The sequence below is a fragment of the Rhipicephalus sanguineus genome, chromosome 1 (genome assembly GCF_013339695.2).
Source record: "Rhipicephalus sanguineus isolate Rsan-2018 chromosome 1, BIME_Rsan_1.4, whole genome shotgun sequence".
NCBI classification, from domain to species: domain Eukaryota; kingdom Metazoa; phylum Arthropoda; class Arachnida; order Ixodida; family Ixodidae; genus Rhipicephalus; species Rhipicephalus sanguineus.
In genome coordinates, this window is record NC_051176.1 from 20,374,560 (window position 1) to 20,397,874 (window position 23,315).

Consider the following 23,315-nt stretch of genomic DNA (forward strand, 5'->3'; position numbering starts at 1 on the left):
GCACAGGCCAGCCAACTTCTGTGGGGCCGAAAAAATAGTAGATACCTTGTACCTGTTGGCCACCTTCTTCAGGTTGCGGGCAACTATGTGCATATACGGCCCGACCTGCGGTCTCTTTTATCCATTGACGGCTTTGAAGGAGGGTTTCCACTACTGTTACCATAACAGAGCAAGGGTATAAGGCTGCATTTAGCCTCTCTACTTGGTAGCTAAAACTTTCCTGCATTTTGTGAGCACAGGACTGCGTCAATGCAGATTCAAGGCACACTGAGGCCCCTCTTAACAAGTTTAGTGTGCGCCAAGTTGTACGGTAAAAGTTCTTTGCGGAACTAAAGGCAGCTCGTGCGTCTGTCCGTCCAGACACATGTGGCACATAGCCGTTTAACACGGGCCGCGGTGTGGGTATGCGCCACAGGTGTTTGACAGCTTATATCTACCCAGTAACGGCAAGAGCAGACATTGGTAAATTAAATGCAAGCACGTTAAGAAAAACCGACATCAGCAGCGTTGACCCGATGAATGGAAAGTATAAAAATTAGGATACCAGCAGGAATCGAACCCAATCATTCTGCATGGCAATCAGGTATTATACCACAGAGCCACGCCAGGTGTATAAACTGCTTTGGAAAAGCACCCTACGCAGGCATAATGTCGGTGCAATGTCAATTGTGGTTGTCGTGCTGGCTATATAATTCTATAACAAAGTAATAAACACTACATATGTACTGCTACGATACAGGCATCATGTAAGGTTAACGTCTGTGGTTCCAGTGTTGGCTCCGCTTTTATAGCACTCTAATAAATATTACATTTGTATTCCTACGATTCAGCAAGCTATATTGAATCGTTGCTCAACCCTGGAGGAATACGTTAACGAAAGTTACGTATGAGATTCACATCATCGCACCGCAAAGTGCCCTTTGTTTCAATAATACTGACGTATGTGTTCTAACGTGAGTGCTGACGTTACATCAGACCATAAGTTACCCTTTGAACATGTGCCTGGTAAGCCCACGATATGCACACAACTACTACGCTTACTAAAACACGTTGATCCACCTCGTAATGCTTGGCTCAAAGCGAAAAAATGCAGCACAGACAACTACTTGCTGACTGCTTCGCATGAAACCCATTCCCACAACGCGTGGGATCTGCCGATTTTTTTTTATGATGCCTTCTGTTGAAGCCGAAGAGAAATCAGCAAAATTTATCAGGGTAGCTTGACTACTACACAGTGCAAGCACTTGTTTCAGCATGAACGAGCCCAGCTTGTCTTTGGTGGGAGTGGTACAAACAGTGTGGGCGAGCTCAGCTTGTCTATGGTAGGGAAAGGGTTAAAATCTGCCACCATAATTCGGTAACAGCTAAGCACCAGTGTGCGAAGTGAATTATGTACCACATGTCCTGATACTACAGTGTCTAAAATGTTATAATGACAATAAAGAAAAATTGCTCATTTGTAAAAATAACACAGTGAACTGCAGCAGTATGATTTAAAGCCAAGCATGAAGCAGACACGAGACAGAATTTCATTAAGCAGTGCCACGATGCGTCCTTGCACTTAATAACAGTTTGGTGATCGGTCACAGTTTTGCTGGCCAGCTGGGGAAACAGCACAAAAGAGGACAAAGGAACACCGTACACTGGACTTTCACAGACAATGTAGATTGCCTACTTGATGCTTTTGATGTGACAGTAGTGATTTGAACGGTGTGCGCGGTGTTGTGTGCTGTAAAAACAAGCGGTTGATGTAATAAAGGCAGTTCAGCGCTCGTCCAGCGTACTGTGTTCCTTTGTCCTCGTCCTCTTTCGCGCTGAGTTTCCCCAGCTAAGCATGTACCAGCTCGCCCAAATCAAAGTCTTGCTTGCTGACCACTTTTCTTCACGGAATGTTGTAAGATTGTGCCCACAAATTATGCTCCCACAGCTAATGCCAATTCGTGCCAGATCAAAGAACCTCTTACAAACATCGCTCCTAACACAATGAAGCTCTGCACTTTATGCCTACATGTTAGAGAGACCAACCAGTACTCAAGTGTTGTTGTTCTTCACCATGAATGAGAGCATAAAACATAACTGCACCAAATTTTGCACTGCATGCTTAGACCCACCCAACGCAGGTTACCTTGGTAATCCAGCAATCAAGGCACCAAGTTCACACAGTGAGCCAGATGTTCCTTTTCCCCTGTCATCCCTTGACTTTTATGGTTTGTGCAGAGCTCTTATGGATTGGCAAAAGTGTGCAGAGTGATTTTCAAAGATGCAGACTCTTCAGTGCGTCCGAACTACAGGTCAGTACACTTTTGGCCAGCCAAGATAGCATGCAACGCAGTCTGGTCTAGCGGAAATATGCAAAACTGTGGCACTGGACTAAGGAACTTGTGTGTTTTGTGCATAGAGTTACAGCGAGCTTGCGGCTCAAGAGGAATCCTCGCTTCCTGCTCATGCTAAGCTGAAAGGTGAAGTACTTCCTGGTGGGCTAGATGGTGCATATCATAGGCTAACCCCGTGGACACAACACGGACAAAGGACTAACCGAATGGGGGGCGACGCATTAGTTGCTCTCCTTTAACTTAGTTGTTGTTTGACATGTCCAACCAACTGGCCCAAAGAATTGCTCTACCAGATGGCGCACCTTCGGTATCAATTTATGGGCACGACCACGCAAGAACACAGGACATCTTCAAATGTTTACTTCTTGAAGACAACAAGCATATAAACCCACTTTTTCACAATGCACTGTGCCTTCACCTACCAGACAATACTAACAAGATTTTTTCACATAACCAATGGTGTGATCGACCAAAGCCACTTCGGTGAAGCTTGTGCTCTGGAGCAGCATAACAACCTTTTGGAATAATTACCAAGCACACATTTTCAAATGTAAATATTTTTCTCTAAGCTGGAGCAGTTGTACCAAATGCTTAACAAAATAGATTTATGCCAAATACATGCATGTTTAATTAGAATCCCCCAACATACGAAGTTGAGTGACTGCTCTTCGTTTTTCTGTGGACAGCCCCAAGTTTCTTTAGTCACATGACCACAGGCCACCTAACATTTTTTTGGAATTCACTTCGTATTACTTTCCCTGATGCTTTAGTTACAATACTGGAAGCACAAGCAGTGTAAACTTTCCATGCATTCTGTTTACTATCCAGAACAATTTCGATGGCATGCTTTCAGAACAACCTTGGCCTTCGCTGCGTGGTGAAGTGCCTGCTTTATGGAGAGAACAATTAGGATCCTGGTTCATGGGTGGTTAACAAAATACAGGGCTTAAAAAATGATCCTTAATGCCCGAAACCTAATTTCTGCTCCATGAAATTTGCGGTAATGGGAGGCTTCATGTTTAACTTGGACAAGTTGTCAAACACGAACTGCTGCTATGGTCGAGAAACAAAACAGGGGCCATATTCACAAAACTCCCTTATGATCACATTTTCGTGTAAGAGAAATTTTTTCGCGAAACTCGATTCACAAAGCAAAAAAAATGTTGTAAGAGGCCATCGATATCACATCAGCCGCTGCGATAAAGCCCGCTGCCACTGTCCAGGAACATGTCAGCAATGGTGATGCAGTTGCTATGTTTGCTGACGTCACCGAAAAAGGCCCATAAGTGGATTCACGAGGCAAGAATTTGAGCAAAAATAGCGTGCCTACGAGAAAATCCTAAGAGTGGTCCGGACCACTCTTACGCACAATATGGCTGTTTAGAACATGCAATCGCGGTGGCATATTTGGGTGCCGTGAATGATTTTGAGCTAGTTCACGGCCATGTAAGGCTGCCTGATGACTGCTGGTATATTCTAATTTATTTAGGCGCTTTGAGTTTCATGTGTTGTTTCACTTGAATGCAGTGGACAATACTGACACTCGCAGTCGTCCAATAAGCTTGAAGTCTTAGGAATTAAAGAAGCCTTTTGGGTGTCAATAAGAAAAAATTATGCATGCAAATACTTGCAGTTGGATTAAAACCAAAGTGCTACATGAATAGTCGGGTGAAGTCGGAAGCGGCGCGACATTTGGTCAACATTTTTTTTTTATGTTGTTATGTTGTCTGTAAGCAGCTGTCATGGTGCACCGTGGAGGAAGATAACATCATGAAGAAAATCCGCAACTTCAGTGGTGCAACTAGTTGGCATAGCCTTCATTATTGCGTATCGTGTCACATAATCTGTAGTGACAGCGATCCACTTATTTCCCAGAGTCGCCGTCGGCAAAGGGCCAAGCAGGTCAAGGCCGACCCTATAGAATGGTTCAGTGGGAAATTCAATTTGGTGAAGACATCCAGCAGGTGGCAGAGGAGGTCTTTTGCGGCACTGGCATAAGGTGGCAAGTAGCAACATAACGACGCACAGAGCGGTAGAGGCCAAACCAGAAGAACCGGGTCGCGAAACTCCGAGATGTCCCGCCGTCCGTGCATCATGAAGTTGCTGAAGTATGATGGGCCGTAGATGAGGAAGGACAAGCAAGAGCTCAGAGCCTTCAATGCTGACATTGCGGTGATAGAGGATGCCGTCATGCAGCGCGAACAGATGGAATGCGGTGTCGGTGCTGCCAGATTGGACAGCGTCAATGATAGTTCGCAGTGATTTAGTATACATATATATTGTAGAGAAGCACTGGAACGCTGTAATGGGCCGTTCTCTCGAGCGCCTTCCAGTGGGTCGCCCTCTTCGCCTCTTCTCGGAGAGCACGCCCCTCGTGCTCGTGCTCTCCGAGAAGAGGCGAAGAGCACGAGCATATATTGTGACGCAATGGTTAACGCGACCTTTATTAGGCCCCGAAGGCACGGTGAAGTGACCACAACCGAGGCACAGATCACAATCAAGCCGAGTTCACACAACCGATGAAGACGACGAACACCCATGACGATGAACATGTATGAAGAAGATAGATGTGTCTAATGAACGCCCACACTAACTTCTCCCCCACGCGAGAGCGGTCATCCTGACCGCAGTTTAAAGCAAAGAAGAACGCCTTGTGAAAGGCTTCATGCATGATATGTGGACTATCTCTGCGGCCCGGCAGTGGCAGTCTGCCGGGAGAATGATGGGTGCCACACGATAGTTGACGGGAGACGTTTGCTCCAAGACCGTGTAGGGGCCAGTAAAGCATAATTGAAATTTGTCACACAAGCCAGGAGTGCGAATGGGTGTAAGAAGCAGCACTTCATCGCCAGGGCTGAAGGACACGGTGCAATGAGATGCATCATAGTCAAGCTTGCGGTCCTGTTGCCTTGCTTCAGTGTTGACGCGGGCCGGCTGGCAGCAATGAAGCAGCCGAGACACGTATTCTTCACTGGAGGATGGAGGTGGTTTAACAGGTGCAGAGAAGAAGGAAACGTCGAGGAAAGAAGAGGGGAAACGACCATGGACGAGGCAAAATGGCGAGTAGCCGGCTGTGCGCTGTACGTAGGTATTGTATGCGAAAGTCACGAATGGCAAAATTGCGTCCCAGTTTCTGTGGTCCGGTTGGATATATATATGGCTATCATGTCTGACAGCGTGCGATGAAAGCGCTCAGTCAGCCCGTTCGTTTGAGGATGGTAACTGGAGCTTGTTTTGTGGGTGGTGCCGGATGCCTTGAGCACTTCGTCAACGAGTTGTGAAAGAAATACCTTTCCACGGTCGCTCAGGATGACACGAGGAGCACCGTGACGAAGGATTAGGGATCGGGGTATAAAATCAGCAACTTCGGGAGCTGATGCGGAAGCTGTTTCGGCGTAGCGTGTCAGACGGTCGACAGCTGTAACGATCCATCGATTACCGGCGACAGTCATAGGAAGTGGACCGTACAGATCGATGCCAACTACCTCAAATGGCTCCAGCGGACACGGGAGTGGCTGTAGTTGCCCGCTTTGAGCTGATGTGGGAAGCTTTCGACGCTGACAAAGGACGCACGAAGCAACGTACTTCGCTACACTAGTGGACAAGCCCGGCCAGTAGTAGCGACATCTGATGCGATCGTACGTTTTCTGAAATCCCAAGTGTCCAGCGGTCATGTCGTCGTGGTATGCCTTGAGGACGTCAGCTCGAAGAGAGCGAGGTAGAACGGGCACCCAGCGTTGACCATCAGGATGGTAGATATGGCGGTACAGGACGCAGTTGTCGAGCTTGAATTGCGTCAGCTGTCGACGAAGACGTGCGTTAGGGGGCCGCGAAGTCCCGTCAAGGCGGTCCATGAGGCGGCGACAGTAAGGATCAGCGCGTTGGTGAGATAGCAATGAACCACACTCGTTCAAGGAAGTTGGGCCGATAGTAGCTAAGGATGAAACGTGTGAAGAAGGGACGGTCGAGAACTCGTCGCGTGCGGTCGTGGTGGTGTCGTGATACGGTTCAGAAGGAAGCGGGCAGCGCGAAAGCGCGTCGGCGTCTTGGTGTTTCTTTCCCGACTTGTACGTAATACTAAAGTCATATTCTTGCAAACGAAGAATCCAGCGACCAAGGCGGCCAGATAAGTTCTTGAGTGTCGAGAGCCAGCACAAGGCGTGATGGTCTGTAACCACAGTAAAATGGCGGCCGTGAAGGTAAGGTCGAAACTTCTGTACAGACCAAACGACGGCTAGGCATTCCTGCTCGGTGATGGTATAATTCTTTTCTGCAGGTGTCAGTACACGGCTGGCGTATGAGACGACCCTCTCGCGTGAAGACTGGTCTCGCTATAGCAGAATACCACCAATGCCATGACCACTAGCGTCCGTATGCAGGAGTGTAGGTGCGGTTTCATCGAAATCGCAAAGGACTGGTTCGGACGTGAGGGCACACTTCAGATGGACAAACGCCGATTCACATTCAGGAGACCACACAAAGGGAACGCCGGAGCCGAGCAACTTGTGCAAAGGCGAAGCGATTGAGGCGAAGTCTCGAATGAATCGGCGAAAATAGGAAGCGAGGCCGAGGAAAATGCGCAAATCTTTGGCTTTTTCAGGACGCGGGAAGTGCTGGACAGCGGAAACCTTGTCTGGATCAGGACGAATGCCATCCTTGCTTACGATGTGACCTAAGACTTTAATTGTCTTGCTCGCAAAACGGCACTTCTTGGTGTTCAGCTGAAGGCCGGCGTTGGCAAGACACGTGAGAATTTCGTCCAGACGTTGCAAGTGCTGATGGAATGTTGACGAGAAAATAACAATACCGTCCAAATAGCACAAGCAAGTTTTCCATTTGAGGCCTCGCAAAACGGTGTCAATCATGCGCTCGAATGTTGCTGGAGCATTGCAAAGGCCGAATGGCATGACGTTGAATTCGTAGAGGCCATCTGGTGTTGAAAACGCTGTCTTTTCTTTGTCGTCCTCGTGCATGGGTATCTGCCAATAGCCCGAACGCAGGTCTAGACTTGACAAGTACTTGGCACCCTGTAGCGAATCCAAGGCATCGTCTATGCACGGCATGGGGTAGACATCCTTGCGGGTGATCTTATTAATTGCCCGGTAGTCTACGCAAAATCGCACAGGGCCGTTTTTTTTCCGTACTAAAACAACGGGAGATGACCAAGGACTCGCGGAGGGACGTACGATGTTCCGTTGCAGCATATCGGCGACATTTTCTTCAATGACCTTCCGCTCGGATGAAGAGACGTGATCTGGTCGGCGGCGTACGATAGAAGTGCCATCCATTTCGATCCAATGCGTGATAATGGACGTTTGTCCCAAAGATGAGGAATGGGCATCAAACGATGTCGCATGCTTTTGTAGCAAGGCGAGCAACTCATCTGACTGTGATGAGGTCAGGTCGGGGCTGATAGTCACAGCGAAAGCAGAAATGCATGGGGAACGTCCAACAGAAGGAAGGTCAGAGGACGCCGGCACAGGCGGAACAACAGAGAGACTGGGATTCTGTGACGCAAGCCATTGTGGTGCCTCTAGGAATGAGAATTTTCTCGGACGTCTGGTTTGTAGCGTAGAGAAGTCTGCAGCCATCGTGGAACCGCACTAGCCCTGAAACAAAGGCTACCCCTCTTGCGAGAAAGCGTGCAGATGGCAGGACAAGCACGTCCCCATAGTCGATCACGTCAGACGCGATGGTAACTATTTGTTGATGACCAGGTGGTAGCTCGGTTTCCTCCCCAGCGAGCAAGCGAAGTGGCTTGTCATCTGCAGGAAGGGCACAGTCAGTTTCCGTCATGTGAACAGCGCATTCTCGACAGCAGATGGAAGCGTTTGCCATAGAAAGGAAATCCCACCCCAATATAAGCTGGTGGGCACACGAACTCAACCCGGCGAACTGTACGTAATGGAGAAGTCCATCAATGAAAACATGAGCGGTGCACATGGCGGAAGGTCTAATGGCGTACCCTTGAGCAGCGACCAATGTAGGTCCATCATAAAGGGTGGTGACTTTCCGGAGACAGGAACACAAGGAACGATTAATAACCGACAAACAAGCACCAGTCAAACCGTCCACGTATACACCTTCTACTAAAACAGATAAAATATTATGTGGACGCACTGGAGGAATTTCTGTCTTATCGTTCAATGCAGCTTTTCCTCCAAAAGCTGCATAGGTTAACTTTCTGGGCGATGGTGAGCTGCGAGACAGGTCGCAGTGGTGACATAGAGCGGCGAAGGGGCGATGGTGAGCGGCGTCTAGTGGGGCGGTAAGGTGGTGCCGTCTCGGATGTTGCAGTTGGCGATGGTGAGCGACGTGGTGGCGAAACGTGAGGACAGCATTGAAAAGTGGCCCCGGCGGCACCATCATCCCATTCATAGGTGTCGAATCCACGGCACTTGTCCTGCTGACGCTTACAACAAAAGCGTGCAATGTGGCCACGATACCCGCAGTAATAGCAGACCGGACGATGCGATCGCCATGGTGGGTGAAAGGGCTGGCTAGGCGCACTCGGTGTCATCGAAGCCAGGTGGACAGGCGTCGAGTGTGCAGACATCGATTACACAAGGCCTGGTGAACCAATGACGATTTGTGCGTACGTTGGCTGGAGTCGAGGGGTCAGAGAGTCCACATACGCTGGAGCGGCCATGGACGCCAACTCCTCCTTGATCACGTTGCGCAAAAGAGTGCTGGAGGCGTGAGGTGGACTCGGGGTTGCTGAGAGGCCAAGTGATTGCAGCTCTTCTCGTAGAATCATGTGGATCATAGCATCCAACGAGGGATCGGCGGTGGTGGTGTTTTCAGGGCTGTCCGGCGGCAACCGCTGGGACTCTAGTTCCTCTAGGCGCTGGCACGTGGCAACAACATCGGCGACCTTTGTCAGGTTCTGTATGGCCAACGCATTGAAGGCGATTGTGCCAATGCCTTTCAGTAGATGGCGAACCTTCTCTGATTCGGTCATGGAGGTGTTGAAACGGCGACAAAAAGCAAGCACACCCCTAATGTATGAGGTGCAAGATTCGCCAAGTTGTTGCTTGCGAGCGTCCAAGGTCTTCTTTGCGAGGGCAGAACGAACTGCCGGGGTACCGAAAATTTTGCGAAGCTGTTGCTTGAAATGGGTCCAGTCCGTGAAATCAATTTCATGATTGAAATACCACATTTTCGCTACGTCCGTGAGGTAGAAAGAAACACAGTGAAGCTTGGCCAGATCATCCCAGTTGTTAGTTGAACTCACTCGGTCGTAGTGGTCCAACCAATCCTCCACATCTTCACCTCGAAGTCCGGCGAACATGGGGGGATCCCGCTGGTGCCCACTGATAATCCAGGGTGGATAGGCCGCGGTAGTCAGGGCCGTGGAGGTAGATGCAGGAGCGCCGGTTGGCTTGTCCTGAGCGGAGCTCCAGGAAGTAGAGCAGGTTGGGAGAGGAAGGAAGATCGCTGAGCAGCCTCCACCACTTATTATTGCCACATTATTGCCTGATGAGTGGAAAGAAGAGATCCACAATTTGTTTTGCCGCCAAAAATTTTTTCGAAGCACAGGAAATCAATAATGACGAAGAGGTGGAGTGGAGCGCTCATCTGCTCTGCTGTTTTGGCCAACTTTCGTTATGAATTGCACAAAATATATTAAGGTTAGGTAGCTGAAATTTCTTTAACTAAATATATGCATGTTTTTGCTTCTGCTCGCGTATTTTTAGTTTTTATGTGTAGTGTAGATGTTTTTATAAAAAACCTCAAAATTGGCCCAGGAAACGTTATTTTCTTTACTTTGAAGGTCTTTATCTCAAAAATGCCTTGTAGCAGAGCAACAAAAATTCCGCATTACGTTCTTCGCATGCTTATCTACCAAACTGCCAAATCTTATATTTATATAACTTTTCAGTAAAGAGATACGATCGGGCTAAGTTCAAGAAAACACCGAACAATGAAAACTTCTAATGACAATTAAAAAAAAAAACCTATTTTTTATATTTCTTCAACTTCGTCCATTTATTCTCCTCCACATCAGCTTTAACAATCATTGAAAACGTATTGCATAATTTTGTTGCACTAATAGTTACGGCCCCTCCAATGAGACCTTTAGGCAAGGATTGGCAATTCCGACTTCTTGCCCAGTAAGTGTATAAAATGCAGGCAGGATTGAATTTCTTTTTATTAAAAGGCCAGCAGGTACCGAAAAAGGCGTCGCCGGCACTGAAGACGTTAATTTTGAAATTATTTGGTCACTGCAGCAGCCACGAGTGCGAGGCTACCGAACAGGCGCGCGCCCCTCCGAGATGCTCGTTGTAAGAGACGGCGCAGTGAGAGCTTGTTTTCGCGTCCTCAGACCGATTGAGTTCGAAACAGCAACACCTCTCGGGTCACTTGAACGCATGTGCACCGGTAGTCGCAGTGATCTGGTTAATGACGCCGATTTCTTTTTCAGGGGACATAAGATTGTCATCGTTAAGCTGTGCGTTCCGTGAAGATATTTCATTGCAGTGGTAGCAAAAGCACGCGTAGCACAAGTAGTCTGTCTCAATGACAGTCACTGATCTTTCGGGCGTTAAACGTTCCTTCAAAGCATTTATGTCTAGGTCGGTAACTCTGGAAAATTTTGGCTTCTTTGCAATAATTAAAGGAATACTGACACTATTTTGAGACATCACAAAAGGGACATTTTTTGCTTCGTTGGTATGCAGTGTCAACGCTGTCCACACACTGGAGTCTGAGAACACGTATAAAGTATTTTAATTTAACTTTGAAGTTTTCGTCACAGAGCATCTGCAAGCCAGCCGCACTGCAAGGACATTATCCCGACGAGTCAAGACAGTTCCCCCGAGTATGCGAGTTCTGCGTCCTGCATGCAGCCTAAATCGTAGAAATCACTGCCAGGGTCGCTGTCACTGATGACAGGGTCACTGTCACTGTCAGTCTCCACAATACACTCATTCCAAGCTATATTTTCTCGCTATGAGACGCACAGGAGGAGTAGAGTAAGAGCAAAGCACAAGAACTATCCGCGCCGAATGAAGTGTGAACAGCGCACTGAACGCGCTGTCAGTTCAGGCCGTCTGCTGCCGACATCTAAGATAGGTAAGCGCAACCGGTTACCGATAGTTTTGCTTTTCTTTCCTTTGACATTCCATAGTTTGCTTTGCCAGTGGAGCGCCACGTTCATGCTTTCCACTGATCGCAACAGGCGCAGCGCAGTTTCTCTGGCAGCAGCGTGCGTGAAGCGAGCGCTCATAGCTCCCTTATAGAGTTTTCATCTTGCTTCCATCTCCGCCGTGTTATCAGCGCCTACCTGCGATGCGAACAGAGGGCGGATAGAATAGCGAAACTCCAGCGCACGTGTGTTCAAGTCACCCGAGAGGTGTTGCTGTTTCGAACTCAATCGGTCCGAGGACGCGAAAATGAGCTCTCACTGCGCCGTCTCTTACAACGAGCATCTCGGGTGCGCGCGCGCCTGTTCGGTAGCCCCGCACTCGTGGCTGCTGCAGCGACCAAATAAATTCAAAATTAACGTCTTCAGTGCCGGCGACACCTTTTTCGGTACCTGCTGGCCTTTTAATAAAAAGAAATTCAATCCTGCCTGCATTTTATACACTTGCTGGGCAAGAAGTCGGAATTGCCAATCCTTGCCTAAGGGTCTCATTGGAGGGGCCGTAACTATTAGTGCAACAAAATTATGCAATATGTTTTTAATGATTGTGAAAGCTGATGTGGAGCAGAATAAGTGGACAAAGTTGAAGAAATATAAAAAATAGGGTTTTTTTTTAATTGTCGTCAGAAGTTTCCATTGTTCGGTGTTTTCTTGAACTTAGCCCGATCGTATCTCTTTACTGAAAAGTTATATAAATATAAGATTCGGAAGTTTGGTAGATAAGCATGCGAAGAACATAATGCGGAATTTTTGTCGCTCTGCTACAAGGCTTTTTTGAGATAAAGACCTTCAAAGTAAAGAAAACAACGTTTCCTGGGCCAATTTTGAGGTTTTTTATAAAAACATCTACACTACACATAAAAACTAAAAATACATGAGCAGAAGCAAAAACATGCAGATATTTAGTTAAAGAAATTTCAGCTACCTAACTTTAATATATTTTGTGCAATTCATAACGAAAGTTGGCCAAAACAGCAGAGCGGATGAGCGCTCCACTCCACCTCTTCGTCATTATTGATTTCCTGTGCTTCGAAAAAATGTTTGGCGGCAAAACAAATTGCGGATCTCTTCTTTCCACTCATCAGGCAATACTATATAAAATTTTGAAATAAATTTAAGAGGCCGACCAGCCATCGTTTGTTCGATCTTACGTGGAATCACCCATATATATATATATATATATATATATATATATATATATATATATATATATATATCTTCATTTCCAATGATTTTCAGAAATAACACCTTTTTTTAGCACCAATCTATTTCGGCAAACCACAGGAACAGGAAAGCAGCCCACCTCAAACTTGCAGAGAACTTATGAGCAAAAACAGATCACTTAAGATAGCAAACGCGAATGCATCTTTCTTGCCCCGCCTTTTGTACTAGGAACAACATTAGTAACTACAGTAGACTCCTGCTAAACGAAAGCTGAAGGGACCAGGAAAATATGTTTCATTTAACAGGAGTTTCGTTTATTGAGAGATGAAAAGGGGTGCAGAATTCAAGCACAAAACCAATCATGTTAGAGGCAGTTGTTCCATTTAAGCAGCAATTTCATTTAAGAGATTTTCGTTTATTGAGTCTACTGTAGTTGGTTCATAATTATAGTAGAGGCTGAAACAGCGCGACGAGAACAAGGACAACAAAGGAATGAAGCATTTTTCTTGTGGTCAGCGCCTGTCCTGTGGTCTGCGTTTCATTGTTGTCCTTGTTCTCGTCGTTGTGTTTCATCGTCTGCCCTTGTGCAGTTCACCCAAAAAATCGAGTTTCCAACAAGCCCAGCTTAAAGCCCATTTTCGGGGTGACTCGCCCATTTTCGGGTGGTTTCGCATAGATTCATGCTAACTCGTGTTGGCATGAATTACTTAGTCTATTCTGGTTGTTTCATTTATAAGCGCATCTCTCTCATATGTACACACGTTTCTAAGAAGGGTATCTTCTTTTAGATTTTTTTTGCATTTATTTTCAGCTCGAAGTGAAAAAGGTCTCATCATTAATGTTCTACGCGCTCTTGGTGCCATTTCTTTTTACTATTCAAACAGTATGGTACATTAATTTCTTTTCAAGCTTTTATTTTCTGGACTTTCTGGACATTCCCGTCACCAGAAGGGTGGCTTTGTTCGCTGCTCTCTTGACAAAGGTTCTGCCCATTATCACCCCCGACTCCGCGAGTCCAGCAATGAAATATAATGCAAGAGCCACGGCAGCGCGACGTTAGCGCGCAAGCACACTCACAAGAGCGCTGCGAGCAGGAGAGCATGCGCGCTCAGCACAGTGCGAGGAGAGAACGCGCACACGAGCTACTTAGAGAGTGCACACGTAGCGCAAGCAGAAAAAGAAAGAAAGCACGAGCACTGCCACACAGGCCGCGCAGTGCAGCGAGATAAAATGCATGCAGCCGCAATGTAAACAAACCGCCGATAGAGCGCCGTGCGCGACCGCATACTGAGATTTCCGATCTAAAAAAGGAGGCGCTTTTCAGAAAGGTGCTGCAGCGCCCCCTGGTTGAGGCTTTCTTGTCTATAGGCCCTGTTCTCTGCTCGATTTACTCAATATATTGGTCGCCCACCATAGTTTATGCTTGTCTTGATGTCTCTTTAGGAGTTGGGCAATCTGGGATGGTAGGTGATGTGCTCTAGTGTGTTTGCCCGTTTCAGTTAAGGGTTTAAGGCGTCTGATTAGCTAGCATGTGTACGACACCGTCGGAACTTTACTGCTGCTGTGGTAGTCCTGTAGTTTCGGATTTGATTATTTGCTGCACATTTATGAAACTTGAGTAATTCCTTGAAAGATGTGTCTCGGTCCCAGCTGTAGGGGTTGCATTTCTATGGAGGTAAAATGCTAGAGGCCCATGTACTGTGCGTTGTCAGTGCACGCTGAAGAACCCCAAGTGGTCGAAAGTTCCGGAGCCCAGCGTGCCTCATAATATCATGGTTGTGGCACGTAAAACCTCAGAAATTTTTATTAAGTAATCGCGTATTTTGTGACGAAAAATGCGAAGCGAGGCCGTTCAGCTCAGAAGAGAGCCATATATGAGATGATAGTGTTTTGGGCTTGTTTGGAGGGCCTCGTGCTCCAGAGTGCGTCACTCCAGAGTGCGTCCTTGCACCCTTAGGACCTACTGAGCAATCAGTTCTAACATCAAAGCGGGTATCATTTTTATGCTCCATTTCAAAGGGCTTAGAAGTCATGAGCAATGAATAGTTTCAATGTCCAATTTGCTCAGCGTCTGAAATAATAAGTGTTGGGGTTTAACGTACCAAAACTGTGATCTGTAGTGCGATCTTGTACGCGTTACAAAATAACCACGGAGGCGTGGCATTACATCCAGCCGCACGTGACCGCACATGCCGCACGCGAATGGCCCATTTGAACCGCGACAGACGTCACGGCTCTGCATTGACCAATCGCGTGCGGTCACGTGCGGCTGGTTGTCATGCCACGCCTCCGTGTTTATTTTGTAACGCGTACAAGATCGCACCACTGATCATGAGGGACGCCGTAGTGGGGGGCTCCAGAAATTTCGACCACCTGGGATTCTTTAACGTGCACCGAAATCTAAGCACATGGGCCTCAAGGCCTTTATACCTTAGCACGGGCCTTCATACCTTAGCAAGATTGACAAACGTTTAGAAGGTGCCTCGGTAATTGTATTAATAAGGTTTTTCGTTATGTGAACGATTACTTGATTTTTTGTAATGGTGAGGAATTTGAATTCGTGGTAACCTCACTGAGTGAAAAGTTTGAATTAAATCGAGGAGGGTTGAACTTTACTAAAGAATTGCCTCACAATAATGGAATGCAATCTCTAGACATTTCCTTAACATTTCAGAAGAACCGCTTTTGCTGGCAGTATTCTCCTACATCTTCAAAACCGCTGTTAAACTTTTTGTCGAAGCATTCTAAGGTAGCACAAAATGAGTGCTAGCTTTAACGCACAGGTTACGCATCTTTTTAGATGTAAATTTTTATCACATTGCAGTGGCCACTGTCGCTGAACGTTTAAAGCAGTCGGTTCCGTTAAGTCCGAGCATGGTTGCAGAAGCAATAGGAAAAAAAACGCGTTGTAGGTATTCCTTGCATTCATCTCACAGGCTAAAGAAAGTGGGAAGCAGATACGGTGTTGTTTTTTACGGATGCTGATAAAGATTTGTGGCGCCATGCAGAGAAAGAATAAGTGAGAAATAGACAAGAAGCGGACTGGCATTTGTTTAGTAAAACACACCAACAAATTCACCGATTGCCGTACAGGTGTGGTGTAACATGTTTCCTTTCAGATGCAGCCGCTTCTACGTACGACAGACGGGCCACTGTGTTAACCAGAGACTATACACCATCATTTATTGACCCTTAAAGGCCCTTTTCAGGGTATTACATAAGGTGGGGGGGGGCAAAAGCATCAATAACAGCATGGTCATTATTATGCAATGCTAGAAAAGAAAAAAATACAGAATACATGATTTCATTTACAAAAGCGAAGCAAAGACAGTGCATGAAAGTACAAAGTAGTACTTGGAACATAAGAGATCGCTAACCAAAGACTCACCTTCTAATCTTCCTTTACGTTGCCGAGAGTTTAAGCGCACGTCAAAATTCAATGAATGCACAGTTCTAAACAAGCACAGGAATGAAAAAACGCGTCTAATGATTGAGGCATGGCATGTCGATAATAGTGGTAGTGCATGCGTGAGTCAACCATAGAATAACTTGCGTTAAGAAGAAATCGAATGCCTTAACAGTTATCTTTCACGTAGACCCCCATGCGTTCGCCTATTGCCTGGGCATGTGCAGATACGTTTTCGTGCCTTTTTTCTTTTCTGCCGTTGTACGCCTTTGCAGTTGTTAGTCGGCATTTGTGGTGTCTTGACTTCTTTCTTGTGTCCGTGTTGGATGCCCTGTCTTTTAGAATGAATTCAAGTTGCCATTTCGGTTCAATTCACTATTGTGGCCTCTTAATGGCACAACTTAAAACGCTGCCGTTCAAATTTTACAAAAAGAAAGTAAAACACCTTTATGATTTAGGGTGACCTTCTGTCACAGAGAATTCACACATATTAGCTGGTTAGCTAGTTCATCAAGCCTACTTTAGATCATCATTCAATAATTAATTACCGCATTGTTGCCTCTGTATTTTTAAACTTTCTTATGCCAGGATCCATGAAACAGAAATGAAGTCAGTAAACTATGCACATGAACAGGCTGCAAAGAAAAATGAGAAAATTTTTGCCAAGGCGCTAAACTGGAGAACTTGTAGGTTCGCGAAGATAAGTGCCACCGCCAATGCAAAAGTGGCCTTCACACCTCATCCCTCTCACTCCCCTCATAGTAGGGGTGGTGCCTCCATCTAGGAGTGCTGCATCATGACACTAACGAGCACCAACACTTCGGTAGTCTCTGTGCAGCAGAGGTTCCTGGTACCATGTGGCTTTGGCCTTCTGCTTAGGTGATAAGTTTTCACAAAAGCTTTGTCTTTTGTCTTTCACATCGTATCAGCCTGTGATGCTGCAGCCCTGTTGAGTTAACGGGCAGGGCCCGACAACGGACCACAAAGGGTTTACATGCCACCAACAGCTTTGCTTATGATGGCACCACATAAGAAAACTGCTGCCCTAAGTGACACAGAAAGGCAACGGCACTGATGGGTGAATGTTGTGCAATTGAACGCTTCGGTCCAGCAAGAGACATGTCAACGGGAATGCTTCACGCATTCATGACGCATACAAACTTAGCCTCTTGCATTTGTAAAGCTGAGTGCATCGAAGCTCAAGTTGTTGCCAAACACACTGCAGAGTCGTAAAGAATTGCTTCTACCTTCGCTGAAGTAACTCACCATGCAAGCACAAAAGACAGCCACCGACCTGCAGATCATGCACCTTTTGCTGAAGCAAACTGGTCATCAACGTTAGTTGTCAGGATAGAGCTGCGTCACTAGGTGTTTGTGTGGGTGCATCCAAGTCAAATAGTGCACACCAGCCAAATACCAATAGACATACTGCAAATTTGTGCTGTTATAATTCTTATATGTGCTGCTTCACGTGCAGTCCGCTAGCAAGTGCTTCTGCAAAGACACGCTTCACTTCCATCTTGTGCCGATTCCTATGAAAGAGGAATCAACTTTCCTTTTTTTTATTTAAACTGGCTACTTGAGCAATTAGTGTAAAGAAGACTCCTTTTTTTCTTCGTCAGTGCAGAAAGTGTGCCCACCTACATGAAATCATTTTTTACAGCTTAAGTGTAGCATGAAACTTTCTACACTGTAGTTTCTATTAGTGCTCGTAGCACACAGGAGGGAGTTGCAACCCGTGGTGCCATTTTGTCTGAAACTGACAGCAGCTGCTGGATGTGGCAACGACAGTGAAGTTTTTCAATGAGGGCAACAGCCAAGTGCTGGCACAACCATGTGTCACGAAGGATGGCGACCATATCTTTCAGGAAGGTAAAGATTCTTACTCATGGAGGGTTTGTATGTGGAGAGGTTGTTTCTCGCTGCGAGCTTCCCTCTGCAGCACAACAGTACACCTTCAGTTGTCCTTTCTCTTCATGGCCTTTTTTTTTTTTGCATCACCTACCAGCAACCGTTATTTAAGATATATTAGAAATTCAAACTAGAACAAGCAAGGTACTGGAAAAAGTAAATGCTTGGAGTTTAAATAATTTGTTAAATATAAATATTTAAAAAACAAAAACAACTCTACTGCATGAAAAACAAACACATAAGCAGTGATTCGGTGCTTTTGTGCTGTTATAATTCTTATATTTCTAGACATGCAGTCCACATGCAACTGCTTCTGTGATTACACTTTTCACTTTCATGTTATCCCACAAATTATCCAATGTTGAAGCCCGACTTGTACTGTGAAATGCCCTGGTACAACTTTCGACAAAAACATGCCTCAGAATTTACAGTGCCAGTCTATGAGCTCCAGCCTTCCTCTAAAAATCTAATATTAAATTCCTCACTTTCTATTTCAAAGCTAAACTATTGCCATCTAATCCACAGAACCGTAGCAGCTTCTAGTATTCTGCATTTGCTAGGCAATTGAAGGAGATTGTTTGTCTTACTCTGAGTGCTCCATTCGACGCCAGCATCAATCAGATTTTAACCTTAATGTCATTAAAGAGACCGACAACTGCCCAGAACATGAAATGAGATCACTCCACTGATGGAAAGATTGTCGCATTGACTCAACCTAACCCTGTTTTTTTTTTGTGAGAGATGGATTTATATATTTATTTCTTAATTGAAAGTCGAGAAAAATGACCTGTGGCGCCTCAGGTGGCAAAAACATGAATGATCCGATGAACCCGGCCACGTGACCGTTGATTGCTGTGCACGGTCGACGATTTGTTTGTTAGTATTGAAATATTGTTCATTTCTTTATATTAAAAAGTATTACTCCATAAAAATGTACATATAGGCCTGCGTTAGTAGTATGCATTAAAGTGGCGCTGCCTTCGCGTGCCGTAATGATCCCATGCTCGTCAGCACGTCTTGAGCAACTTTTCAGCGTGCTCATGTAACCGTGCACGCAGTTTTCAGGTCGCTAAGATTTTGGAGCGACATAGTCAGAAATGACGCGCGCTGCTACTCGGCGCAGCCTCGCATACGCGCAGTGACGTTTTCGATGATTTGGCTTGGCTCGTGCATCGAGAGAGTAATGCCGGGACAAGCCACCCATGACACAGGCGCAGGCAACCTTGGATGCATGCGCACACAACGCGGTACAGATACAGGGAAGGTGTATAATGCCACATCATCTCATTGTAACAGCTTGTTATTTTCAAAAATAGTTGAAAAGCTATTAATAAAGGTGGCTAAGCATAGCTACAGGAACTCCTGCGAAAGCAGAACAACGATAGCTTTCAAAAATTGCAAGAAGGGCTGGAGTCATCGCTATTAATTCTCAGCGTTGCTGGAGGAAAGGTGCGTCCATGTTAAGAGCCTTTCAGATCGAAAAATACTGCTTGTAAAATAACTACGTGCTTTTGGGATTAACTACTGCAGCTACAAACACTGCGAAGGGTGAGCTTTCTGTCGCGCTTACTGCACCCGCAAAACTGATGGCTTTCTGGTTTAGAATGTTTCAAAAGGTGACGGATTTGTTACTTATCTCGTTTATTGCTCCCCGATAAGTGATTACGCTGTTTCCGTGCAGGCGCTGACTGACACAAACGATGCCGTTGTGGTTGCATTTCGTGTTTCGGGGACTCACAAAAACTGCTTCCATTTTGTTGGTGATATGACAAATGATTATTATAAGTTTCAGACTTGTTTTTGCTTTCCAGACGCACTAACAACTACACAAGTTTCTACAGTGCGCTCACCCAAATACAAACAAAGAAAACATGGCATCAGCATAAAATACCGTTTGTGCATAAAAGCTGAATCATTCAGCTCAAAGAAAAAAAAGCTCACTGCTTACAGTTTCAGTGCATGCCAGTGCAACTGTGGTGGATGCAGCCATGGCAGAACGAAAGCCAGTCAATCTCACACATGCCTTTCTTTTGGTAAGGAAGCAGCAAACCTAGTGAGCCATCAATCTGCACCCACCTTTAGTGAGGTTCCACTCAATGGCAGTGAGTGTGGCCTTCTCAAGGGGGTCACCCACCAGGCCATCATCCAGCTGAGCCAGGGACTGACACGATGCCAACACCTGGATGCTCTCAAGAGGAGCCTCCGAGACAGCACACATCTCGGGATGACCCCTGCAGCAGTCACTCAATTAAGCATGGCATCTCCGTGGCCTCTTCTGGGACACGTTACGCCCAATCACCATTACGCATTTGCTCAACAAAAGTGTTACAAGTCATGGTACGGTTATTTCCACACCGCTTCAGAACAAACAACAGGAATAAACAGACACAAGCGGTCTGCAAAATAACCATACCATGAATTGCTACCAACTAACCCAAACCAGTACCCTTCTAACTTAAAAGTCAGTTTTATCATAGAAGAACCCAAATGTGCTTGTCCTTGTCTTCCTAAGTCCCTGTTTAAGTTATGCACTCGTATTTCAAGTATCATGAATCACCAACTCGCCCAATCAGCAATTCTGACAAGTCTTGCAAAGTAGGTAGTGGTGCCGTGAGGTAAAGGCACCCGTGAGTTTCAAGTGTTTTCACGGGGTATCGGTCCTTATCTAAAATGAGTCAACAATACCTTCTAAACATCATAGAACACGAGATCTACAGCATCTTTTTTCTTTCCACTTGAAATCTCCTTCAAGGTAACAAGAGGGTGTCGTGTTCAACTTGGTGGTAGCCTTTATGGTGGTAACCTTCATGATTGAATTTGGGTGCTGGCACACATATGGAATATGGGACTGTAGAGAGTGCACCACAAGAAGGGCTGTGCTCCCCTAGTGCACTTCCCAGCTTCCGAGATCTGGCAGCACATAGAGGAAGCCATGGCCAGCTAACCTGGCCACTGCGGGGCTGCTCTGCTTCCGCAGGTCGCACCATTTCACGTGAAACAGAGCACTTCAGTTCATGAACTTTTCTCATCACTGGACTAGTGCCAACAGTAGTTTCAGTTTACTGTCACGGTGAAATCACAAATAAACATACTTCGTTGCATATTAAGGTTTAAGATACTATGGGCATGAAATTATAAAAAGTTACATACAGTCAACATCCAAGTTTTCAGATTCCTTAGGGACCGTGAAATCATCGAGAAAATCTGGCAGTTAAAAAAACAAGTTCGTGCTTTTTTTTACTATGTGCAAGTGGTTAAATCACCACAGCCACATCCGAAATAGTTCGAAAGGCCCACCACTACACTTATCAGGTGTTTCGATATTCATACAGTAAATTCTCATGAACAAAGACGGTACCTGCCAGGAAAACCCCTTAACTATGCACTAACTACCAAGTACAAATTTGCATCTTGATAGAATAAAAGCAGGACACCGACCATGAAATAAAATGCGGAAAAAGACGTTTCGGCTCCCCTGACGGGAGCCTTGTTCACAATCTTTGCAAATTTGCATCTTACTGTTACCTCTACTTCATTCTATAGTGCAAAAATAAGGGCGTCATGCAGTCTGACATTGTAGATAACCTCTTTCACCACTTTTTTGACAAAAGCAAATGATCAATAAAACTATATTTTATGAAATAACTAGAGCTGTGCGAATAGCAAAATTTTGGGTGCGAAGCGAATTCGAATATTGAAGTGTGAGTGCGAATCGAATCGAATACTTCGAAGCGAAATTGCAGAAAAAAATGTTGGAGAGGATTCCTAAGCATAATCTTATGAGATAGCAACATGAAAGTGTTTCTTTTCGCTAGGTTGAAGCGCAATGTAGAGGCCGAATTGTATTTATGCACATGATTTGGTGCAACCAAAGTGTTGTCGACAACACTTTACACGTGGTAGGCAAAGATGCCATTTCCTCAGCCTCTCCTCCTCTTTCAACTTCTGTGGAAGCCCAACTGATGTGGCGGACGAAGGTGTGCTTCCTTCAAGTCCGGAGTTCCAAATCTGCCTCGTAGACATCGATATATAATAACATTTGAAATTTTGGATGCTAAAAAGCTTCAGCATCAATTTTTCGGACTTCCTGCCCGAATTTCAGGTCCAAAACAGCATTAATTGAGGCCCCACCTCTGCCACATCTTTGATCTCCATGTTGGAACCAGTGTTTTCTTTAGTTAATACACTTGCGACCATAGCGGAGCTTGAAAGGCAGCTTTGCCGCAATACGGGAATGTGATGGGGTGAAGCACCCTGAAAATCTAGGGACCACTTCTAATCAGATGTTGACTGTGTCTTGGCTATGTTCGACCCTAACGGAATTTGAAAGGCAGCTTTGCCGCAATACGAAAGTGTAATGAGGTGAAGCATATTGAAAATCTGAAGGGGTCACTTTCAATCGGACGTTCACTGTATTTGTCTTTGGGAAGTTCGAATAGTTCGAATAGTAAAATTCCAGTGCGAATCGAATCGAATAGGAAGCACTATTCAAAAAATATTCGAAATTTCGAATATTCGCACATCCCTAGAAATAACATTCTAGATTCAGCTACGTGTTTCACCAAATGCAGGAATCCTGCCCCAAATCTGTAGTCTCGATGTTATTAAAATATCGCACTTTAGATCAGCAGCAGTGGCAGACAAACACAGCGACATACGAGGTCTGTTAGAAAAGTATCCGACCTTTGGTGGAAGAAAAGAAACTGGCATAATTGGAGCATTGGAAACCTAATCCCCCTCAAAGTAATCCCCTTGGGACTCCACACACTTCTCCCAGCGGTGCTGCCATTGTTGGAAGCATTCTGAGAAGGCCTCTTTCGGAATGGAGTTTAGCTCAGCTGTCGTTGCAGCCATAATGTCCTCCCTTGTCTGAAATCGCTCTCCTTACAATGTCCTCTTGAGTTTGGGAAACAGCCAGAAGTCGCAGGGGGCCATATCAGGAGAGTAAGGAGCCTGTTGAACTACAGGAGTCTGACTTTTCGCCAGAAAAGTCTGAACCAAGTGTGGGGAATGTGCAGGAGCATGGATGCGCCAGTTTCCTGTTGACCACAACTCAGGTCTCTTGCGCCGCACAGCATCACGTAGGCGACGGAGGACATCCCTGTAGTACTCTTTGGTGATTGTTTGACCCTGTGGTGCGTACTCGTGGTGTACCACACCGCGGGAGTCAAAGGAAGCACTCAGCATCACTTTGACGTTGCTGCACACTTGGCGGGCCTTCTTTGGTCTTGGTGACGTGGAATGCTTCCACTGTGACGACTGGGATTTTGGTTTCCGGGTCGTACCCATACACCCAAGACTCGTCACCAGTGATAATGGTGTTCATGAAGTTAGAGTCACTGCTTGTGAAATCCAG

General features: G+C 45.8%; 1 protein-coding gene across 1 annotated transcript in view; it reads right to left on the reverse strand.

The window, feature by feature from the left end:
* The window catches only part of LOC119389803 (endoplasmic reticulum transmembrane helix translocase), a 554,079-nt gene that overhangs the window by 239,939 nt on the left and 290,825 nt on the right, over positions 1–23,315 (reverse strand). The window contains exon 11 of the mRNA XM_037657194.1: positions 20,036–20,190. Within this exon, the coding sequence (XP_037513122.1) occupies positions 20,036–20,190 (155 nt within the window). The remainder of the gene's footprint in view (positions 1–20,035; positions 20,191–23,315) is intronic.